Source organism: Lontra canadensis, unplaced genomic scaffold (genome assembly GCF_010015895.1).
Source record: "Lontra canadensis isolate GAN:19392208 unplaced genomic scaffold, GSC_riverotter_1.0 scaffold15, whole genome shotgun sequence".
Lineage (NCBI taxonomy): Eukaryota > Metazoa > Chordata > Mammalia > Carnivora > Mustelidae > Lontra > Lontra canadensis.
Genome location: NW_022631009.1, coordinates 21700821 through 21720772, shown reverse-complemented (window position 1 = coordinate 21720772; position 19952 = coordinate 21700821). Strand labels below are relative to the sequence as shown.

The following is a 19952-nucleotide window of genomic DNA, read 5'->3' as shown; positions in this document are numbered from 1 at the left end:
ATATAGATAGCGTTCCATTCATCATTGTGGTATTGGCACCGTCCTGGAACCTGGAAATCAGAGGAGCAGCTCTTCTCTTCGGTGGGGACACTAAAAAGTGGCCTGAGGTTGGTCAAGCTGACAAGCAGGTGCCCCTTGTCAGTGGTTGGGAGATTTTTAAGAAGGCAGATGAGGCCCAGCATGGGGAGGTCGGAGGTGGGAGGTGCCCACTGCCAACACAGGTCAGTGTGGGCCACAGCATGGCCCGCTCCTGTGACCTGCAGACTGGGACCCATGCCAGGGCTTCGTCTCAGGGTCCTCTGTTTCCACGACTATTTGCGCAATGTTACAATGGTTCTTAAATAATGAGACATTAGCTTTTAGAAGAATCTGGTGCTAGATCACTATTTATGGTATGACTCAACTCCAGCAACTGGCTTAGGTCCCATGACACGCAGATCCTGCAACTATATGAATGTCCTGTTCCCACAATGACTTGTGTATTAAACCCTCAAATAATAAGTGCTGTTAGAACTCTTTAGGGAGGCAAAGTCACAAAAATGATACTTTATACAGAAACTTAACGAAGCCTGAAAGTAAAAGGATAAGCACAACACAGCCTTTAAAAGTCTGTAGATTTTTCCTTTGCATATTTTGATTGCTATGTTAAGTATGCCATTATCCTCCCAGTGAGAGGTTTTGGTTTGCAAATCACATGCGTATTAATTGTGGATCCTATTTCCTTTTTATTATTTCTAAGTTTTTGATACTGGAATATCCTAAAATATTATAGAGGGAAATGCTTTTTTTTAATATACAAAATTTCATTACAAAAGTTTAAAAAAAATGCAACATTCTAAAAAACCCAAAATTTACTATTTGGGAAATGCTTTTTTAGAATTTATTTATTTATTTGGAAAAGGGGGGAGGGGCCAAGGGAGAGAGAGAGAGAGAAACTTAAGCAGACTCTGTACTGAGTGCATGCAGAGCTGGACGTGGGGCTTCATCTCATGACCCTGGGAACACAACCTGAGCCAAACCAAGAATCAGATGCTTACCCAGCTGAGCCACCCAGGCCCCAAAGGAAATATTTTTAAAAGGAAAAACAAATCATCCATAATTCTACCACCTAAACACTGCAAGAATTTTTATTTCTGATTTCCAGGCTTTAGACATACCTAGAAGCTCTATTTCACCTGGGTGTAATCCCTGTAAATATTCCATTTTTAGATCTACTTTTTTCACCAAATTATATCTGTCTTCCTATTTACAATTATATTAGGATGAGAATATTGATAACTATCTAGTGCCCCAAATGGAACTCCTGATCTTCTCCCACAAAACCCACTGTGCCTCCCCCCATTGGATGACAGCAGCTCCAGCCTCACACCAGATCCCCCAAGTCAGACTTTCTCCCTCTCTTTCGCTCCTTCCCACCTCTATTCCAGCAGGACCCCCCACTGTCCCCACCTCAACTTATACTTGGTGTATTGGCTTCCTAGGGCCACCATCACAACAGACCACAAACTGGGTGACTGAACTCAACAGAAAGGTATTGCCTCCTAGTTCTGGGCTAGAAGCCTGAAGCCAAGGGGCTGGCAGGGCTGTGCTCCCCCTGGAACTTGGAGGGGAAATCCTCCTTGGTTCTGGCAGTGACTGTTGACCCGTGGCATTCCTCAGCCTGTGGCCACATCACTCCAGCCGCCATCCTCACGTGGTGCTCTCCCTGTGTGTCCATGTCTTCCTGTAGCATTCTCCTCTCCCTATAAGGGCACCATCCATATTGGGTTAGGGCCCACCCATAGGACCTCATTGCCACTCCATTGTATCAGCAAAGACCCTATTTCCAAAGAAGATCACATTCACAGGTACCAGGGTGAGGACTTCAACCTATCTTTTTGGGGAGCACGGTTAGCTCAGAAGACCCAGAAAATGCCTCTGCTGTCTCCCCCACCCACCCCTGTCCCACACCGTCCTACTTTGAGCCTCCACTGTTCCTCACTGGGATGACTGTAGCCTTCTAACTGGTTTTCTACTGTCATACTTGCTGTCTGTGGTCTGTTCTCCATTCCTGTGTTCAGAACCTTCCAGGGACTCCCTACTTAGTCAGAGTAAAAACCAAAGTCATCACAGTGGGCCTCAGTGCTTCCCGATGCGCTCGTCCTCACCTCCCACCTGTCTCTGCTCCAGCCACATTGGCCTCCCTGCGGGTCCTTCAGTACACCAGGCAGATGCCCACCTCGTGACCTTCATGCTTGCTGTTCCTTTTGCCCCAGTGCTTGTTCCCTCCCAGTTATCTGCTTGGTTCATTCCTCATTCAAGACTCTACTCCACTGCCTCCTTCTCCTGAGGCCTCTCCTGGCCACTTCTATTAACTTCCACCATCCTTCCCGCCTCCCACAGGCTCTATTTCTTTCCCCCAGAATACTCTCCACCTTCTACAAGACGATCTGATTTACTTATTTACTTTATTTTTTGACCACTACCTCCATCATCCAAATGTGAGCCCCATGAGGACTGGCATCGGTGTCCGTTTTGTTTTTTTGCTCTATCCTTTGCCCCTAAAACAGGGCCAGGCCTGAGGTAGGTATTCAGTAAACATTTATAGAATTAATGAGAATTAGGACAAAACATCGTCTCATAATTTACTAAAGCATTTACCATTATTAAATGTTCATCTTATTTTCCAGATTTTTCTTATCACCATAAATAATGCTGCTGTAAACAGCTTATTTCATATAGTTTATCTCCCCCTTTTCTTAACGATTTCTTTAGGGTCACATTTCTACAATGAACATGACCAAATGTCCTTCCCAAAGGACTTTTGTCAATTTATGATGCCACCACCATGAGTAGCTCTGACTCTCTTTCCAGGCTACCTTGCCACTGTTGGGTTTTGTCCTGTCTTTATTTGTGCCATTTAATAGTTATAAGTATTGTAAGCCTTGTGATGGTTTTGACTTGCATTTCTTTTTTTGTTTGTTTGTTTAAGATTTTATTTCTTTATAGAGAGAGAGAGAGAGAGAACAAGAGGAAGGAGGGTCAGAGGGAGAGGCAGACACCCTGCTGAGCAGGGATTTCCCAAAGCCCAACTCTATCCTGGGACTCTGGAATCTTGACCTGAGACCTCAGATGCTTAACTGACTGAGCCACCCAGGTGCCCCTGATTTGCATTTCTTTAACATTTAAATACAGTTGGTCCTGTGTTCTTTAGTCTGTCTTCTGCTATAAACTACCTGTTCTAGATCCCTGATTACTTTTTGGATGTTGGAGGGGAGAAGCCTTGGTTCATCCCTCTTTTCTCCATACTGTTTGGGGGGCAAAGATATTAATCTTCATTTATATGTGGTATAAGTATGCTACTATCTCCATTCCATCCAATTATTTGCTTTCCTGTTTGTGTTTCTACTTCAACTCTGTGTTTGAATATTTACAGCTGTGGACTACTGTGCCTTAGAGAACCACGGGTGCGAACACGAGTGTGTGAATGCGGACGGCTCCTACTTTTGCCGGTGCCCTAAGGGATTTGCTCTTAACCCAGATGGAAAAACCTGCACAAGTAAGTTACATTAAAAAAAAAAGTTTGTGTGTCTATGTTTTGGGGGACTGTTTTTGGACCTCACATTTTATTTATTTACTTACATTTATTTTAATCCCAGTGTCATTAACATACAGTGTCATATCAGTTTCAGATGTACAATATGGTCATTCAGCAACACCACCGGCATTTTTTTGGTGCTCTCGCTATGGGCACTGTGGCATTGGGACCTCTCCCAAGCATGTTGTAAGACAAGATTATGTGCTGGGGAGTCTGAGACCTTCTGCCCCTATTCCTCCTTCGTCAGGCCTTTCTTCACTTGTCCTGGGACTGTAGCCCACCCTGTCTCGACCTCACTCTTCAAGGCATTAGACAGAGGTATCTGTCCTTTATTGGAGACCCCCTATGGGAATGTTCTTCCAACATTTGCTGAGTGTGCTGACAACCGGACCATCTTACTTCATGCTGGCTCAGCCAGGCCGTGCCCATCAGTATTAACAGAGCTTAAAGAATACTTTCACTGAAGCCTTGTGGCTTGTGGGTTCAGCTCTGACTCCACATGAGTACAGGGAAATCGCTGAGCGGAAAGGAGTTGAATGTGGTTGCTTTGGGGTGGGGGAGGGGTGGCCAGAGGGCGGTTTGCCGAGAATTGCTCATGCTTTTGTTTGACATATTTAGTTCTCTTTGATTTTAACTATACGTACACAAATCAGAATTAATTTGACCTCCTGAAATCCGACCATAAAAGATTTATAAATTAAAGATGCTTTGCAAAAGGACTGCAAGAGCGTTCTTTTACACATGAAGGTGTTCGGCGCACTTACGAGGTTGTGAATGGATTATCGTCCTGTAGAGGGGTTCACCTGAGAGAAGCTTGGTTTTGTAAAGTATTAGGGCCCAGCATTTTTAAAAAATGAAGTTTGGTCATTTTAAAAAAGATTTTATGTAATTTTTTTGAGAGAGAGAATGAGCAGGCAAGAGCACAAGCAGGGGGAACAGTAGAGGGAGAGGTAGAAGCAGGCTCCTGGCTGAACAAGGAGTCCGATGTGGAGCTCAATCCTAGGACCCTGGGATCATGTCCTGAGCCAAAGGCAGACGCTTAACCGACTGAGCTACCCAGTGCCCCTAAAAAATGAAGTTCAACAGCAGATTAGTGTAAGTCATCTCTGAAACATACATCAATGAGAAAATAGGATTTCAATTCATAAAAAGTTCTTGTACCCATAACCTTTCTAAAATAAATCGATGATGTAAAGCAGGATATACTTGCACAGTATTTTAAAAATCATCCCCCACAAAACTCCTGACATATGAACTTGCCTTTCGATCCCTAAATACCAGCAGTTTCCAAACACTGGAGCTGGAGGCCGGGCTGGAGCATGAAATTGCAAGGGACACCTTCAGTCAAAACACACATTTCTGGAGTCCTAACCATGTGCCAATTGCAACGAGCAAGGCGAGGTCCTTCCTGGACGATAGCGTATCTGGGCTGAGTCTTGAAGGCAGAGCCTTCATTTATTGACCAGGCAAAGAAGGCTGAGACAGGGTGGGGGCCTGGAGGAGGAAAGAAATGCAAAGATATGAACCAGACAGGCTCAGGCCCATGCCCGGCCCAGGACCTCCACGCAGTTTATTGAAAAAAGAAGTGAATGAATGCGAGGACTCCTCTGTTCTCGTCTCCCTTCCCTTCTGAACATTCAGAACCATAAGCCAGCAGCCTGGGCTGTGGTCGTGGCAGGGAACGTGGTTGCTGGGCTGGTAGGTCCATTCTCTTCTCCAGAGAGGAGGCCGTGTGGTACCAAGGGGCAGCCTTCGGCCTCAGATTGAATTCTCTTCTTTCACTGGGTGGTCTTGGGCAAGTTATTTGCGCCTCAGTTTCCTCAGCTGATAGGGATGAGAATCCTGCCTGCTTCAGAGTGTTGTCTTGAAAACTAAATGAAATCATCCGCAGAAACCATTAGGCAAATGGTCCAGTGCTGAGCCAGTTCTCTGAAGGGATGATACTGCCTTCAAAGATTTTAAATTGGTATTTATTGAGCATATACCACACGCCTGAGCTAAGTTTAATCGTGCGTAAGAAATTCAAGACAGGGCCCCAGGCTTCCACTGGAATGAGACTTGGAGGCAAACACACATCCCATCCCGTCTCCCTCCTGCCTCTGCAGAACTTCGTCCCTGCCTGGGGTCCCTGTCCCCAGTTCCCAGTGCCTCACCATCACCCCAACCCTGCGGCTCAGCATGTCTCCTATCCCAGAAGCTCTTGGGATGTGGAGGGTTACAAGCCCCAGGACGGTGCCGGCAAGGGGACCCTGGCAGTGGACACCGAAGCACAGGGGCACTAGGAGGAGAGGTCTGGCTGGGAGGCAGGGGACGGACTGGTCCAGTTGGGAGCCTCTCCAGTTAGGCACGGAGCCCAGCAGTCCAGCTGCCTCTGAGCCCTGGTAGAGTCAAGACCCAGGAGTGGGCAGAGAGAAGTGTTAGGCACTTATAGGAGTCTGGGCAGGCAGGATCGGGGACATGTGTCCCCTAGAAAAGGGACCTTCTTCCTCCCATGCTCAGGAGCAGGGTGAGACCCAGACCTGGGGAGGTTACTGGCGCGAGAGGAAGGGGCCCCCTGGCTTACTTGGAAAGCTGTGAGAGCAGGAAATAAAGTGAAATCCAGCAGTAAGAACTGAGAGCCTCGGGAGCACCCCACATCTGTGAGGGACAAGAGCAAGAACCGTGAAAGAGGGGCCAGTTAAAAAGACAGAAACAGGATGGGGGCAGAAATTCAGAATCTAGGCAGCCAACCTGTTAGTAATTAATGAGGCATCACGTCAGCTTCCAGCCAAGTCGGCCTGGCTGCCGCTGTGATGTTGAGAGATCTTCTAATACATTTTTTCCACTTCTCATAAACTTTCAGAAAATGAAATAAAACAAAAGATACTCAGTCCCTTAAAAGTCTCTATTTTTAACCAAGAGTATATCTGAGGGCATCATCTAATCTCTAAGTATGTAATTATTGTCTGGAGATAAGAGAATGTCAATGTGATCTACCAAGCATGATCAATTTATGTTTAAGCCAAAATATACATAATAGAGCTTTATGTTCCTAAATAATTTAAAATACATAAGTACTCAAAAAAAGCACCACTTTTATATATCAATCCTTTACCTTGAAGCAACCCATCCCAAACTATCTTGAATATTTTGTAGAGGGGAGAAGAGTAGAAATATGCAGGTACCATTAATTTGCAAAATATTGGCAAGACTTTTTTTCATTATAATCAAATATACATAATAGATTTACCACTGTGACCACTTTGAGTGTACAGTTTGGTGGCATTGAGAATATTCACCTTGTTGGACAACCGAGATCTCCATCATCCAGCTCCCGAACTTCTCATCTCCCCAAACTAAAACTCATTAAATAACTCCCCATTCCCTCCCCAGCTCCCAGCCCCTGGCAACCACCCTTCTACTTTCTGTCCATATGAATATGATGACTCTAGGTCCCCGTGTAAGTGGAATCATGCAACATTTGTCCTTTTATGACTGGCTTATTTCACTTAGTATCATGTCTCCAAGATTCACCCTTCCATGTTGTAGCCTGTGTTGGAATTTCCTTCTTTTTTAAGGCTGGATAATATTCCGTTATATGTCTGAGTCATACCAAAATAACTTTCTTTCATTTAGTCAGGCATGGAAAATGTGGTAGGAACTATCTATACTTTCATAGACATTCAGCCAATTTGCTGACGAAAGCCCTGTACCCCATAGACCAGATGGAGCGGAGTCAGATGGGCTCACAAGAAACTGGCATTTGATCAAAGACTTGAAAGAGGTGAGGGAGAGGAGGAGGGAGAGGAGACTTTTGAAGCAGGGGTAACATAGAACCAGTGCAAAGGCCCTGAGGCAGGCACTGTGAGGCTTTGTAATGTTGAGGGACAGCAAACAACAGAGTGAGATATAACAATGTAGTGTTATGGTCCATGGAACATAGAGCCTGTGCTCTCCATAGTCATATCTTTGAATCCCCAGATTCCAGTGATACTGAGGTCATAGTCACTTCCCTATTCTAAAAACCCAAACTGGCTTTGTTTGTTGCCCATATTTTGTGTTTTGGATATAGACATCAGAAGCTATACATAATGTCCCCAGCAATTTTCCCTGATTATTTTCTTCTCTGTTACTGGGCACTTCCCATACTGTTCTTTTTTTCCATTTTTTTTAATGCTCTTTTCCATGGCAACTCATTTCACAATTAAGAGCATGTATACTTATTTCTAATGCCTTTTTTGATTATAAAAGTAATATATACTTACTGTAGAAAACTGGATCTTATAGAAATGAAATCGTATCAAATGAAACAATCTATACTCTCATCACCCAGAGACAACCATGGTTAATACTGATTTGCTATGTTTCTTTACAGTTTTTTTTTTAAGGCATATGAATATATTTTTATGGAGTTGAGGTCATATGGTATAGCATTAAATTATGAGCATTTTCACATGTCATTTAAATTTTATCAAACACATCTCAAAATGTTTTAATTTCTGCATGATGTTCCATCATAAGTATGTATCACAAACTGTTCAACAATTTGGCTGTTCAAATTGTATTGTGATAAATATCCTCATATGTGAGTCTTTGCATTTCTGACCAGGAATAAAGCATAAAAGGAAATTTATGGAATCAAAGGCTGTTAACAGTTTTAAGGTTTTTGTTTTTTTTTTAAGATTTTGTTTATTTATTTGACAAGAGAGTGACCCAGCAAGAGAGGGAACACAAGCAGGGTGAGTGGGAGAGGGAGAAGCAGGCTCCCTGCTGAACAAGGAGCCCGATATGGGGCTCAATCCCAGGACTCTGGGATCATGAGCTGAGCCAAAAGCAGGCACTTAATGACTGAGCCACCCAGGTGCCCCAATTTTAAGTCTTTTGATTTGTATTGCAAAATTATTTTCCAAAATGTTTGTAACAACTTATACTCCTCTGTAAGTGTTTTAAGGAGGTGATTTAAAACTTTTTTGCTAACTTGCTAAGAGAAAATTTTTATTCATTGCTTTATTATCGCATCTAATTACTTTTCTTCATTAAACTATATAGTAATATGTAGAGATAATTGACAAATATATATGTTTTTGGTGTTGTTATTTGATTAATGAGTAGTCTGTTCAAATTAAAATTAACTCAAGAAGAAATAGATCATGTAAATAAGGCCTCTATCTATTAAAAGAAATTATAAACCATCCCACAAAGAAGACACTAGGACTAGTTAGCTCAACTGGTGAATCCTACCAAACATTTGAAGAAGAACCAATACTAATTTTACACAAATGCTTCAAGAAAATCAAAGAAGAGGGATCATTTTTCAACTTATTCTGTGAAGCCAGAATTACCCCAACATAAAACTCAGAAAAATAATAATTAAACTACGCACAAATATCCTTCATCAAATACATGTAAAAGTTCTTTAAATATTTTTAACAATCAAATCCTACAGTCTATAAAAAGGAGAGTACATCACAACCAAGTGGGATTTATCCCAGGAATTCAAGGTTCGTTTAACATTCAAACCCTGATCAGTGTAATTCACAATATTAACATACCAAAAAAAGCAGAAGCCATATAGCCCAACTCAGTAGATACAGAAAGAACATTGGACAAGACCCTGACATTCAGTTACAGTTTTCCAAAAGAAAAAAACCTCTATGCAAACTAGGAATGATGAGAACTGCCTCGATCTGATAAAGTCGATCAGTGGAGAAACCATCAGGTAACATCATACTTCATGATGAAAGACTGAAAGTTTCCTTACAGGATTAGAAACAGAACAGGATACCCATTTTCCCCACCTCTTTTTAGCATTGTATTATAGGTTCTGGCCATTGTAATAAGGAAGAAAAAAAGAAATGAAATGTAGACTAGAAAGGAAGAATTAAAGCGTCTTTATTAACAGACAACATGATCATCTGTGTAGAAAATTCAGTGGTGTCTACCAAACAAGCTACTAGAACTTTTAGAGTTTAGCAAGGTTGCAGGACACAAGGACTATATGCAAAACACAACTATTTTTTATATTTTTTAATGGAAAATCAAAATTAATATTAAAAAATATCACTTACCGTAGCATCAAAAATATGTAGTTACCTATGGATAAATTTGACCAAAAATGTGAAAGACCTATACACTGAAACCTACAAAACATCGCTAAGGAAAGTTAAAGAAGACTTAGCAAAACAGATATATCGTATTCATGAATCTGAAGACTTAATATTTAACTGTCTGTTCTTTCCAAAGTGATCTACCCATCAAAGCAATATTTATCATGATCATACCATGCTTTTTTGCAGAAATTGACAAGCTGGGGGCACCTGGGTGGCTCAGTTGTTAAGTGTCTGCCTTCAGCTCTGGTCATGATCCCAGAGTCTTGGGATCAAGCCGCGCATCAGGCTCCCTGCTCAGGGGGAAGCCTGCTTCTCCCTTTCCCACTCCCCCTGCTTGTTTTCCCTCTCTCACTGTCTCTCTCTCTTTCTCTGTCAATTAAATAAATAAATAAAATCTTAAAAAAGAAAAAAGAAGAAACTAACAAGCTGATTCTAAAACATATATAGGGGGGCGCCTGGGTGGCTCCGTGGGTTAAGCCTCTGCCTTCGGCTCAGGTCATGATCTCAGGGTCCTGGGATTGAGCCCTGCATCGGGCTCTCTGCTCAGTAGGGAGCTTGCTTCCCCCCTCCCCTCTCTCCGCCTGCCTCTCTGCCTACTTGTGATCTCTGTCAAGTAAATAAATAAAATCTTAAAAAAAAAACACATGAAAGTGCGAAGGATTAAAAGTCAAATTTTGAAAATGATGCACAAAATTGGAGAACTTAAACTACCTGATTTTTAATACTAATTATAAAGCAACAGTAATCAAGACAGTGTGGTATTGGTGTAAAGATGGACATACAGGTCAACAGGACAGCATAGAGTCCAGAAATAGACCCACACATATATGGTGGAATGATTTCCAGTAAAGATGCCAAGGCAGTTAATGGGGGAAAGGATAATGTCTTCCACAAATGGAACAATTGGATTGCTAAAAAAAAGGAAAAAAAAAAAGGCAACTTCACGTTCAGCTCATACCACATACAAAAATTAACTTGAAATGGATTTTAAACTTAAATATAAGAATAAAAACTATAAAAATTCTGGAAGAAAACAGATTTTAGTGACCCTGGGTTAGGCAAAGGTGTCCTAAATAGGACATGAAAAGCACAATCTATAAAAACTTAAAAATGAATAACTTGAACTTCATTAAAATTAAAGCTCTTATTCTTCAAAAGATACCATTATTAAAATGAAAAGGCAAGCTATAGACTGAAAAAGAAATACTTGCAAAAATTACATCCAACAAAAATTTATATTTAGAATATATAAAAAATTCTTGACGCTTAATAATGGGACAACCAATCCAACAAAAATGGACAAAAGATTTGAACATATACTTCTCTAAAGAGGATATAGAGATGGCAAATACTCATATGAAAATCTATGCAACAGTGTTAGTTGAGTTTATTTTGCAAAATAAAACCACAGTGAGACAATTACTACACCTTAAAAGAATGGCTAAAATGGCCAAGTGTTGGTGAGGATGTGGAGCAATTGGAACTCTCATAAATTGCTGTTGAGAATGTTTAAGAAATAAGCACATGTCAACCATATGACCCAGCCATTCTCCTCGTAGATGTTGACTCAAGAAAAATAAAAGCAATGTCTACATAAAGATCTATATCATGAGTGTTCTTGGCTACTTTATTTGTGATGGCCCAAAGCTAGAAATAACTCAAATCCCTACACCAGGTAAATGGATAAATAAACTGTGGTATATCCTTGGAATGAAAGACTATAAAAACGAACAGCTATTGATATACACATGAACATGGATGAATGTCAAAATAATTATGATGAGTGAAAGAATCCAGACAGGGGGCACCTGAGTGGCTCAGTCAGTTAAGCATTTGCCTTCAGCTCAGGTCATGACCTCAGGGTCCTGGGATCAAGCTTTGCATCAGGCTCCCTGCTAGCCAGGGTGTCTGCTTGTTCCACTCCCTCTGCCTTTGCCCCTCCCCCCTGCTCATGCTCTGAGCTCTCAAATAAATAAATAAACTCTTAAAAAAAAAAAAGAACCTAGACCCACAAGAATACTCCATTTTAATAAAATTCTAGAAAACACAAACTGAAACTTTTGAAAGATTAATGATTATATGGGGCCAGAGGATTTGGAGAAGAATGAATTAGAGACACTGGAAAACTTTAGAGAGGAACGTGTAAGTTCATTATCTCGATGGTGGTGGTGGTTTCATGGAAGCATACATATGCGAAAATTCATCAAGCTATTCATCTTAAATATGTGCTTTTTGCTTGTTGTTTCTTAGTACAACTCAAAACAGGTAGGGGAGACCGTATCACTCAGAACCATGCATGTCATAACACCCAGAGAGCCTGTAAGAATCTTCTAGACTATCATCACTGAATAGAACTCACTATCATGAAGCAAATGTCCAGTATGTGCACCACCCAGTACAGTCGTCAGAAGCTACTGTGGCTTTTGAATACTTGAGATGTGGCTGGTGTGACTGAGGAACTGGATTTTTTATTTAACTTTCTAAAAATATTTATTTATTTATTCATTCATTTATTTATTTGAGAGAGCGTGCACATGCTTGTGGGGAGGGGAGGAGCAGAGGGGGAGGGACAAGCAGACACAGAGCCCGAAAAGGGGCTAGATCTCATGACCCCAATATCATGAGTCTGATGCCTAACTGAGCCACCCAGGTGCCCCTAATGTAATTTAATTTTAACCCATTTTGATTTAAATGGCCACCTTCGACACATGGTTCTAGATTAATGGAAGCTAAGCATAAATGAAAACCAATATATCTCTGACCCTATACTGGATCCTATTAATGGAGGAGTAAAAACGCTATAAGCAGCCCAATTAGATAACTCGTAAGACTAGAATATGGATGGTAGATTAAAGTATTATATCAATGTAGATTTGTGAATTTTATAACTATACTATGGTTATACAAGAGAATATCCCTTCCCTTAGGAAGCTTACAGTGTATTGAATGAAAAAAGACTAAGATGTATGTAACTGACCTCAAGTAGTTCAGAAAGATGAGCAAATGATAAAGTAGATGGGTAAAATGTTAACAATAGGCAAATCTGGATAGAGTATACGGGTGTTTCTTGTACTTATATCCTTGATTTTTATGTTTGCTCCTTCTTGTAAATTTAAAATTGTTTCCAAATTAAAAGCTTTAAAAAAATACCTTATATGTGATTATGATATTTTTAAAAAACTTCCAGTCTTTTTAAGGGCCTGGCTGGCTTAGTTGGTGGAGCACGCAACTCTTGATCTCAGGGTCGTGAGTTTGAGCCCCACATTGGGTATAAAGATTACTTAAAAATAAAATCTTAAAAAAATAAAGAGTTCCAATCTTTTAAGGATATGTTATGAAGTATCTATGGACAAAATGATAGAACATCTGGGTTTTGTTTCAAAGTAACATGGAATCCTAATATAGGAGAAACAGATTGATTCTCTTGAAACTGAATGCGATGTACATGAGTTTATTATACACTTCTGTCCCTTTTTGTGTACGTTTAACATGCCATGACTTTAAATTGGCATTCACTCAATGTTTTTCCTTTTAAGGATATTGTGTGCCTTTCTCTTAATCATTTTGTTTCCTATGGTACTGGCTGGGAAAGCTCATTTATACCAAATGTTTCATTATGAAAGTGATATCCTTAGGTGACGTATTCCTTAATGCAATAAAAATCCTCATCACAACAAAAATATTTCTTTTATGACCCCGTCAGTGGCCAACTATTTCGAGCAATTTTAAGCAGTGAGTCCAATTCCCATGAGAGCAAAAAACTGATCAGACCCTTCCATAGAAGCCACTTTAATTATCTAAGAATGCTTATACAATTAAAACCCCATTATAAAAAATTCCATGTAACCTTGTTTTTTCTTGATGTTTTGGTTTGAATTAATCTAGAGATCATGTTCTCCGACTGGGAAGGCTTGAGAAAAGCTAAGTGAAGAGGAGTCCGGTGAAATAATGAGAGCAGTACTTTGCTATCAGAATATCTGTTCCGTTCACTCCATTTTCCCAGGATCTGACTTCGTGTCCTGTCATTTGGCTCAGTGTCTGAGGGATTTAAGTGATTTGGAGTTAGGCTTTGGGAAGGTTTCATTGTTTTAATTGCATACATTCCATAAAGCATTGAACTAAGCTCTCTTCCCAGCCTGTGATACAACAAACAGATGCTCCATCACACTCTTCTATTTTAACGGCTCTTACGTGAACCAAGACAAGGAAAGCATCTTCACAAATTCATTTGCTGCATAAACATTTTGTAACATGCTGAGAAAGTTCTCGCTGGGGGGCCATATCTCTAAACATGGAAATAGCTTTATTGAGAGATCCCTTCATAGCAGGGGTGTTTGAGGTTACAGGAATTTATCTGTTTAGGGAAAGTGAAGACTGAATATCTCTTGGTTTTCCTGTTAGACTTATTGTTTCATTCATCATTATTATGATTTTTCTTTCTCTCCAGAGATAGACTACTGTGCCTCATCTCGTCATGGATGCCAGCACGAGTGTGTTAACACGGATGAGTCCTATTTCTGCCGCTGCCTAAAAGGTTTTACCCTTAATCCAGACAAGAAGACCTGCAGAAGTAAGTCACCCTGGGTGTGGAGGGACCTTGTTCCCTCAATGCCCCACTAATTTTCCTTGTCCTTGCAAGTTTTTTTTTTTTTTTTAAGATTTTATTTATTTGACAGAGAGAGATCACAAGTAGACAGAGAAGCAGGCAGAGAGAGAGAGGGAATGTCCTTGCAAGTTTTAAGCAGATTTACTTGTACTTAGTATTTGTGTTCAGGAACGTTCTTCTGCCCTTGAGTTTACCTTTTGTCATCCCTGATTCTGTGATGGGGATGATTTCTAGGGACTGAATAGCCCCACAACATGTATTTGGGACTTGTCTGGGCCCAGAGACAGGAGGTAAAAGAGGTTAGTTTCTTCCCGTTATACCAGTTGAAATATCTGATGGTTGCTAAGGGGGAGGAAATTGCTGCTCTATCCTCTTTGACGTGAAGGAAGGAAAAACTATGATTCTGGGCATCCCTGCAGGGTTCAAGAGGTACATGGTGTCAACAGGCTGAAATGAATGAGATTCTGCGTGGCAGCTGGCGCATCAAGGGGGTCTAGAGCATTTCCCCAAATGGGATCTCTTTAAACCAGACTGTCCCTGAGAAACCACTAGAACGGAAGGTCCACAAGGACAGAGAGGCTTCTCGCTCTCCCACTCTTGAATCCTCAGCTCCCCAAGGGCTTGGCACATGGAGGTGTAACACAAGACTTATCGAGTGGATGATTGAAGGAATGAGTAAACGGATCTCTCTGAGATTTATCATCCTGAGAAATTGTCACTGTTATTTGAATTACTCAGTCTCTTTAGAAAGATGGCCCTTTTAAGGCATGCAGATTGTGAACTTTTTAAAGAAGTATTTCCGTAGTCAGTCAACACTGAATTGCTCATGTTCTCCTGGCAGTCTCGTTTACGGAACTTTCTGGAGCCCCACTTAGGGGTGTATGTTCTCATGCACTTATTCCCTTGACTCTTCCTGGCGACATGTACAGCAGGGCTCTGCATTGCAGGCAGGACTGAATTTTCAAAAGTTTGACCATGAATTTCTCTTGAAAAAGCCCTGTGGGCTATTGAACTGAATCCAGACAGGGCCCATTCTGCTCCCAGGACATATGGACTTAGCCACTCACTCTAATAAGCGTTAGACCTTGTATGGTGGGAGATGGTTGCAGAGCCCATGGTTTGAAACTGAGCCTCTCTCATAAAAGATAATTCCCACGGTCTTGCCTAGATGCAAGCCCTGGAAACATTCGAGCATTATATAAGAATCTGCACTGAGAGCATTCAGAATGTGAAAACAGTTAGGTGGAATATTTTCCATTAGACCACACATGCATTCATTATGGTGAAGGGCCAACTTTTCTGGCCAGGCCACTCCTCTCTGCTGTTCACACCTTTTTCTAGGGATAAGTGTGTCCGTGGCTAACTATACCCAGGGAAGATCAGTCCTGGGTGGACTCCTTTGCAGACCAAAAGTTCTTATGTAGGGGATCATTAGATCTGGTTCAACTCAGGCCCACGTTGTGGTTGCCAGCTTCGTGTGTGTTACTAATGGAGGGAAAAGGGAACAAGTTAGAGATATGGCCATCAGTACAGAGGAATTTGCTTGAAGCTCTCATCTCTTATTTATTTATTTATTTATTTGAGAGAGGAGAGAGAGAGAGCAAGCAAGCACGAGTGGGAGAGGGATAGAGCATCTCAAGCAGATTTACACTGAGCATGGAACCCTGAGATCATGACCTGAGCTAAACACAAGAGTCGGCCACTTAGCTGACCACACCACCCAGGCGCCCCTGAAGCTCTGCGTCTCTTATCAATCATCTAGGATTCCTTCAACCTCTGCCGTTCCCCCACGTCCTGCCTGGAGAGTGACTTGGAGTAAGAGGAGGGTCTAAGGTGGTGGACACATGCATTGTCATCAGGCGAGGAGGGAGGTCAAGAACAGAAGCGCGAGTGGAGAGGAGGTGACCGTGGGGAGTAGTCTGACCACCACAGAGGAGCCCACAGATGGGCCTGTTTCCAGGCTGTGGCCCAGTCCAGAGTCTCTAATGCTGGTTCATTCCTGTTTAGCAATTGCAGCTCTATTTTCTCTAGCCAGGTGTCCTGCTTTTTCATCCAAGAAAAATGGAATTTGTTTCTAAAACCCCATATCCTCACCAGTCCTTCTCCCAACATCCTCCCTCATTGTTATATTTTCCATTGTCTGTGCAGACCCAGCCCTGGGCTTGGGAGGTCAGCCTCTCCCCTGACTGAATGTTTGCACTCTGTCCATTATGGCAGACAGCTGTTAATGGAAGTAAGCGCTCCCTGTCTCTCTGGGGCATTACGTGGAAGAAGGAAACAAGAAATTCAATTTAAATCTGGAGTTTGTTATTAGGAGTTTGAAGATCTAAACAGCATTATGGACCTCGAGCTCAGGGTACAGCCATTTGCATTTAATTGATGGTGGATGGATATGGGCGATTTTCAAATCTAATAAGAAATCTGTTTTTCCAAGGAATTTGATGTCATCCAATTAAGGTGGAAAACAAAGTTCTGTTCAAGACAGAATTCTACTGAAGAAAACTCTCTTGGCTGGGCTTTCTTCTTCCTCCTCATCTGGGCCCAATTCCTTTTTCTAGAAAGTACTGTCATCATTTTAAAGCATAAATTATTAAAGCATAATTATTTGTGGCGCAAAGCGCAGAAACTGGGACTGGCCTGGCTGTTGAGGTGGGGCCTGTGGGTAGAATCCTTTGTGGGTGTGACCTGTGTGCTGGGCTCCAGGATGGCTCATGCTGGCACCAAGGCTGTGCTCGCCGTTGCTCAGAGACATCACACTTGAAGAGCTGGGATGGCGTCCACGGGTTGGACAGAGCTGGGAGATGTGATGGCTGGTCTTAGCCATGTCACTCATACTGCTCCTATGACCCTGAACATACTACTCTCTTTCTCTGGACCTGGATTTGCTAAACCAAAGGACATCCTGCTTTAACATCTGGTAGCCTGTACAATTTTTCTGAAATGTGCTCTCTGTGCCAGCCACTCCATGAGCATTATAATTCACTGCCTGGGGTCCCCACTCTTTCATGTTTTTATGTTGTACCTTCTCAGCAAAGTCTCCAGCTTTCTTGTGAGTTGGCCCCCATGAGCTCTGTTTAAAATGTTTTGTCTGATGGTCCTGCCAACTGACCTCACGTGGGCTTCACCAGGTAAAGCTACCCTCCAGCCCGGCCTGTGTGTAGCACTTAGAGTTAGTGAGGAGACTGAACCAGATCTGGGCCACATAGTAGGTACTCAGTAAATACTGATGAAGTGATACACATGTGAAGAAATGTAACTCAAGCACGTAAAGAAGGCCAAGATCCATGGTTAAACCTTTGCAGTCAGGAACCCTTTGGAGAAGGGCTGCATTGCTGTTTGCCAGTTCGCTGAGTGGTAACATCTTTAAGACTCTGAATGATTTTCAGTTTAATTATTTCATATGTAAATCTTTCCTAAAAATAATGCTGGGGGGAGTGCCTGGGTGGCTCAGACGGTTGAGTGTCTGACTCTTGATTTTGGCTGTGGTCAGAATCTCAGGGTCCTCTCATGGCTCAGCGGGGAGCCTGCTTGAGACTCTCTTCCTCTCCATTGGCCCCTCCCCCCACTTGTGTGTGGGCATGCTCTCTCTCTGTCTTGCCTCTCTCTCAAATAAGTAAATAAATCCTTAAAAAATGAGAGAGAGAGAGAGAGAGAGAGAGAAATTGCTGGTTTTTAAGAAATTGTGATAAAATATACATAACATAAAAATGACCGTTGTAGGGACGCCTGGGTGGCTCAGTTGGTTAAGCAGCTGCCTTCGGCTCAGGTCATGATCCCAGCGTCCTGGGATCGAGTCCCACATCCGGCTCCTTGCTCGTCAGGGAGCCTGCTTCTCCCTCTGCCTCTGCCTGCCATTCTGTCTGCCTGTGCTCGCTCGCTCTCCCTCTCTCTCTCTGACAAATAAATTAAAAAAAAAAAAATCTTTAAAAAAATGACCATTGTAAACATTTTTAAGTGTACACTTCAGTGGCATTAAGAACGTTCCCATTATTGTGCAATCATCCTTAAACTACAGAACTTTTTCATCTCTCCAAATTATACCCATTAAACAATGACTCTCCATTCCTATCTCCGCCTCCCAGCTCCTGGCAACCACTATCCGATTTTCCGTGTCTCTGAATTTGCCTGTTCGAGTTACCTCATATAAGTGGAATCATATAATATTTGTCCTTTTGTGTCTGACTTATTTCACGTCCCATAATGCCTTCAGGCATCATCCACAATGTAGCATATCTCAGAATTTCCTTCCTTTTTAAGCTGAATTCAAGTCCCTGCTTTTGATTCTTTTGGGTAAATACCCACAAGTAGAATAATTATCTATTTAATTTTTTGAGGAAACTCCATACTGCTTTCCAAAGTGGCTGAATGCTGGCTTTTTAAAATAGCATTTACCGAAAACAATTTGACCTTTCTTGGAATGTGTAAGGAAATGATTCCTGCAGACCCTCGGCTATGTGGCCCCAGACTATAGGGCTCTTTGTACTCTGTGTCTCTTTGCTTGTTTTTTTTTTTTTTTTTTTGGTCTGTTTGTATGTGGCCAGTGTTTTATTGACAGGCCCCTTTTTCCTCACTGAAGCTCCTTGCTTGTTTCCCAGCATTCAATTCTGTTCCACACAGGTAAGGTTGTTGATGAGTTCCGGGCTGAAACCATGCTCAGCTCCCCTCACACAGAAGCGATGAGTTACAGAGTGTGCCAAGGGGTCAATGACGCTTGTGGTGGTTTCTCTCCTCTCAGGGCATTCCCTGCGTGTGGAGAGAATGCTCTCTGCGTGCTCCGTCTGCAGCCACTTCTGCTCAAACTCTATGCCCTTAGAAAGTTCCACCCACCAGTCACCTGGGAGGATGCATCATAGCCCCTTGAAGGGATGGTTGCCAGGCTGGCTTAGATCAGTCATGACTCATGCCTTGGGGGTCAGGGTTCAGTGCCAAGAAGACAGGGAAATGGTTGTTGTCAAGGCAACCAGCAGTGTCTACCATATCCCCAGAAGAAAGAACAATGAGTTAGACAGCTTCAGTAGCCACTAATGTGACAGTTCTTCCAACACCAGTCTCATGAAGGCCCTCCACGAGGTCATTTGATTTCCCTGTTCTCCATCTCCCCTATAACCTGCTCTTTGTGAGGTCCTGTGATTCAAACATTTTCTACCAGGAAATGAAATGCTCGTTGGCTCCCAGTTATGATGCCACTCCCACCTAGGGGCAGAAACTGAGCTTGGATCGGGACAAATGTCTATACAGGACACAACTGCCACAACTCGGGGCAGCATCAGATGTGTCTTCTCCACTTTTTTGATATGGAGGCCACCATGATCTCACGTAGAGCGAGCTTAAGCCTTTGGACCCTTCTCAATGTAACTGCCCTGTCCTGCCTCCCCTAGAGAGCTGGATGTGTTTTGCATGATGAACTTTTGTTGGCTCTGCCTTGTGCTGTTCAATCTCATTGTCAGATATCATTGCTTTGAGCCCTAGTGATCAGGTTAACTGGAAGGAAAGACTAAGTAGATTTTCTGGGTGTTTCTTTCTCGTGAAGGAACAGGCTAGGGTTTATGGTCCTAAACTCATTTCACCAGACTTTGGTTATCAAAAGGCAGGAAGACCCAAGCTGGAGGAATCCAGACTTCTGATCCCAGGTTCTCCTTCAAACCAGCTCCCGGAGAGCAAGAGCTGTCTTCTCTGTCCT

General features: G+C 42.3%; 1 protein-coding gene across 4 annotated transcripts in view; it reads left to right on the top strand.

Moving 5' to 3' along the window:
- Positions 1 to 19952, top strand: part of MATN2 (matrilin 2) — a 132618-nt gene that overhangs the window by 80623 nt on the left and 32043 nt on the right. For all 4 annotated transcript variants that reach the window (XM_032858634.1, XM_032858635.1, XM_032858633.1 and 1 more), the window contains exons 6-7: positions 3416 to 3538; positions 14114 to 14236. In XM_032858634.1, coding sequence (XP_032714525.1) covers positions 3416 to 3538; positions 14114 to 14236 — 246 coding nt within the window. The remainder of the gene's footprint in view (positions 1 to 3415; positions 3539 to 14113; positions 14237 to 19952) is intronic.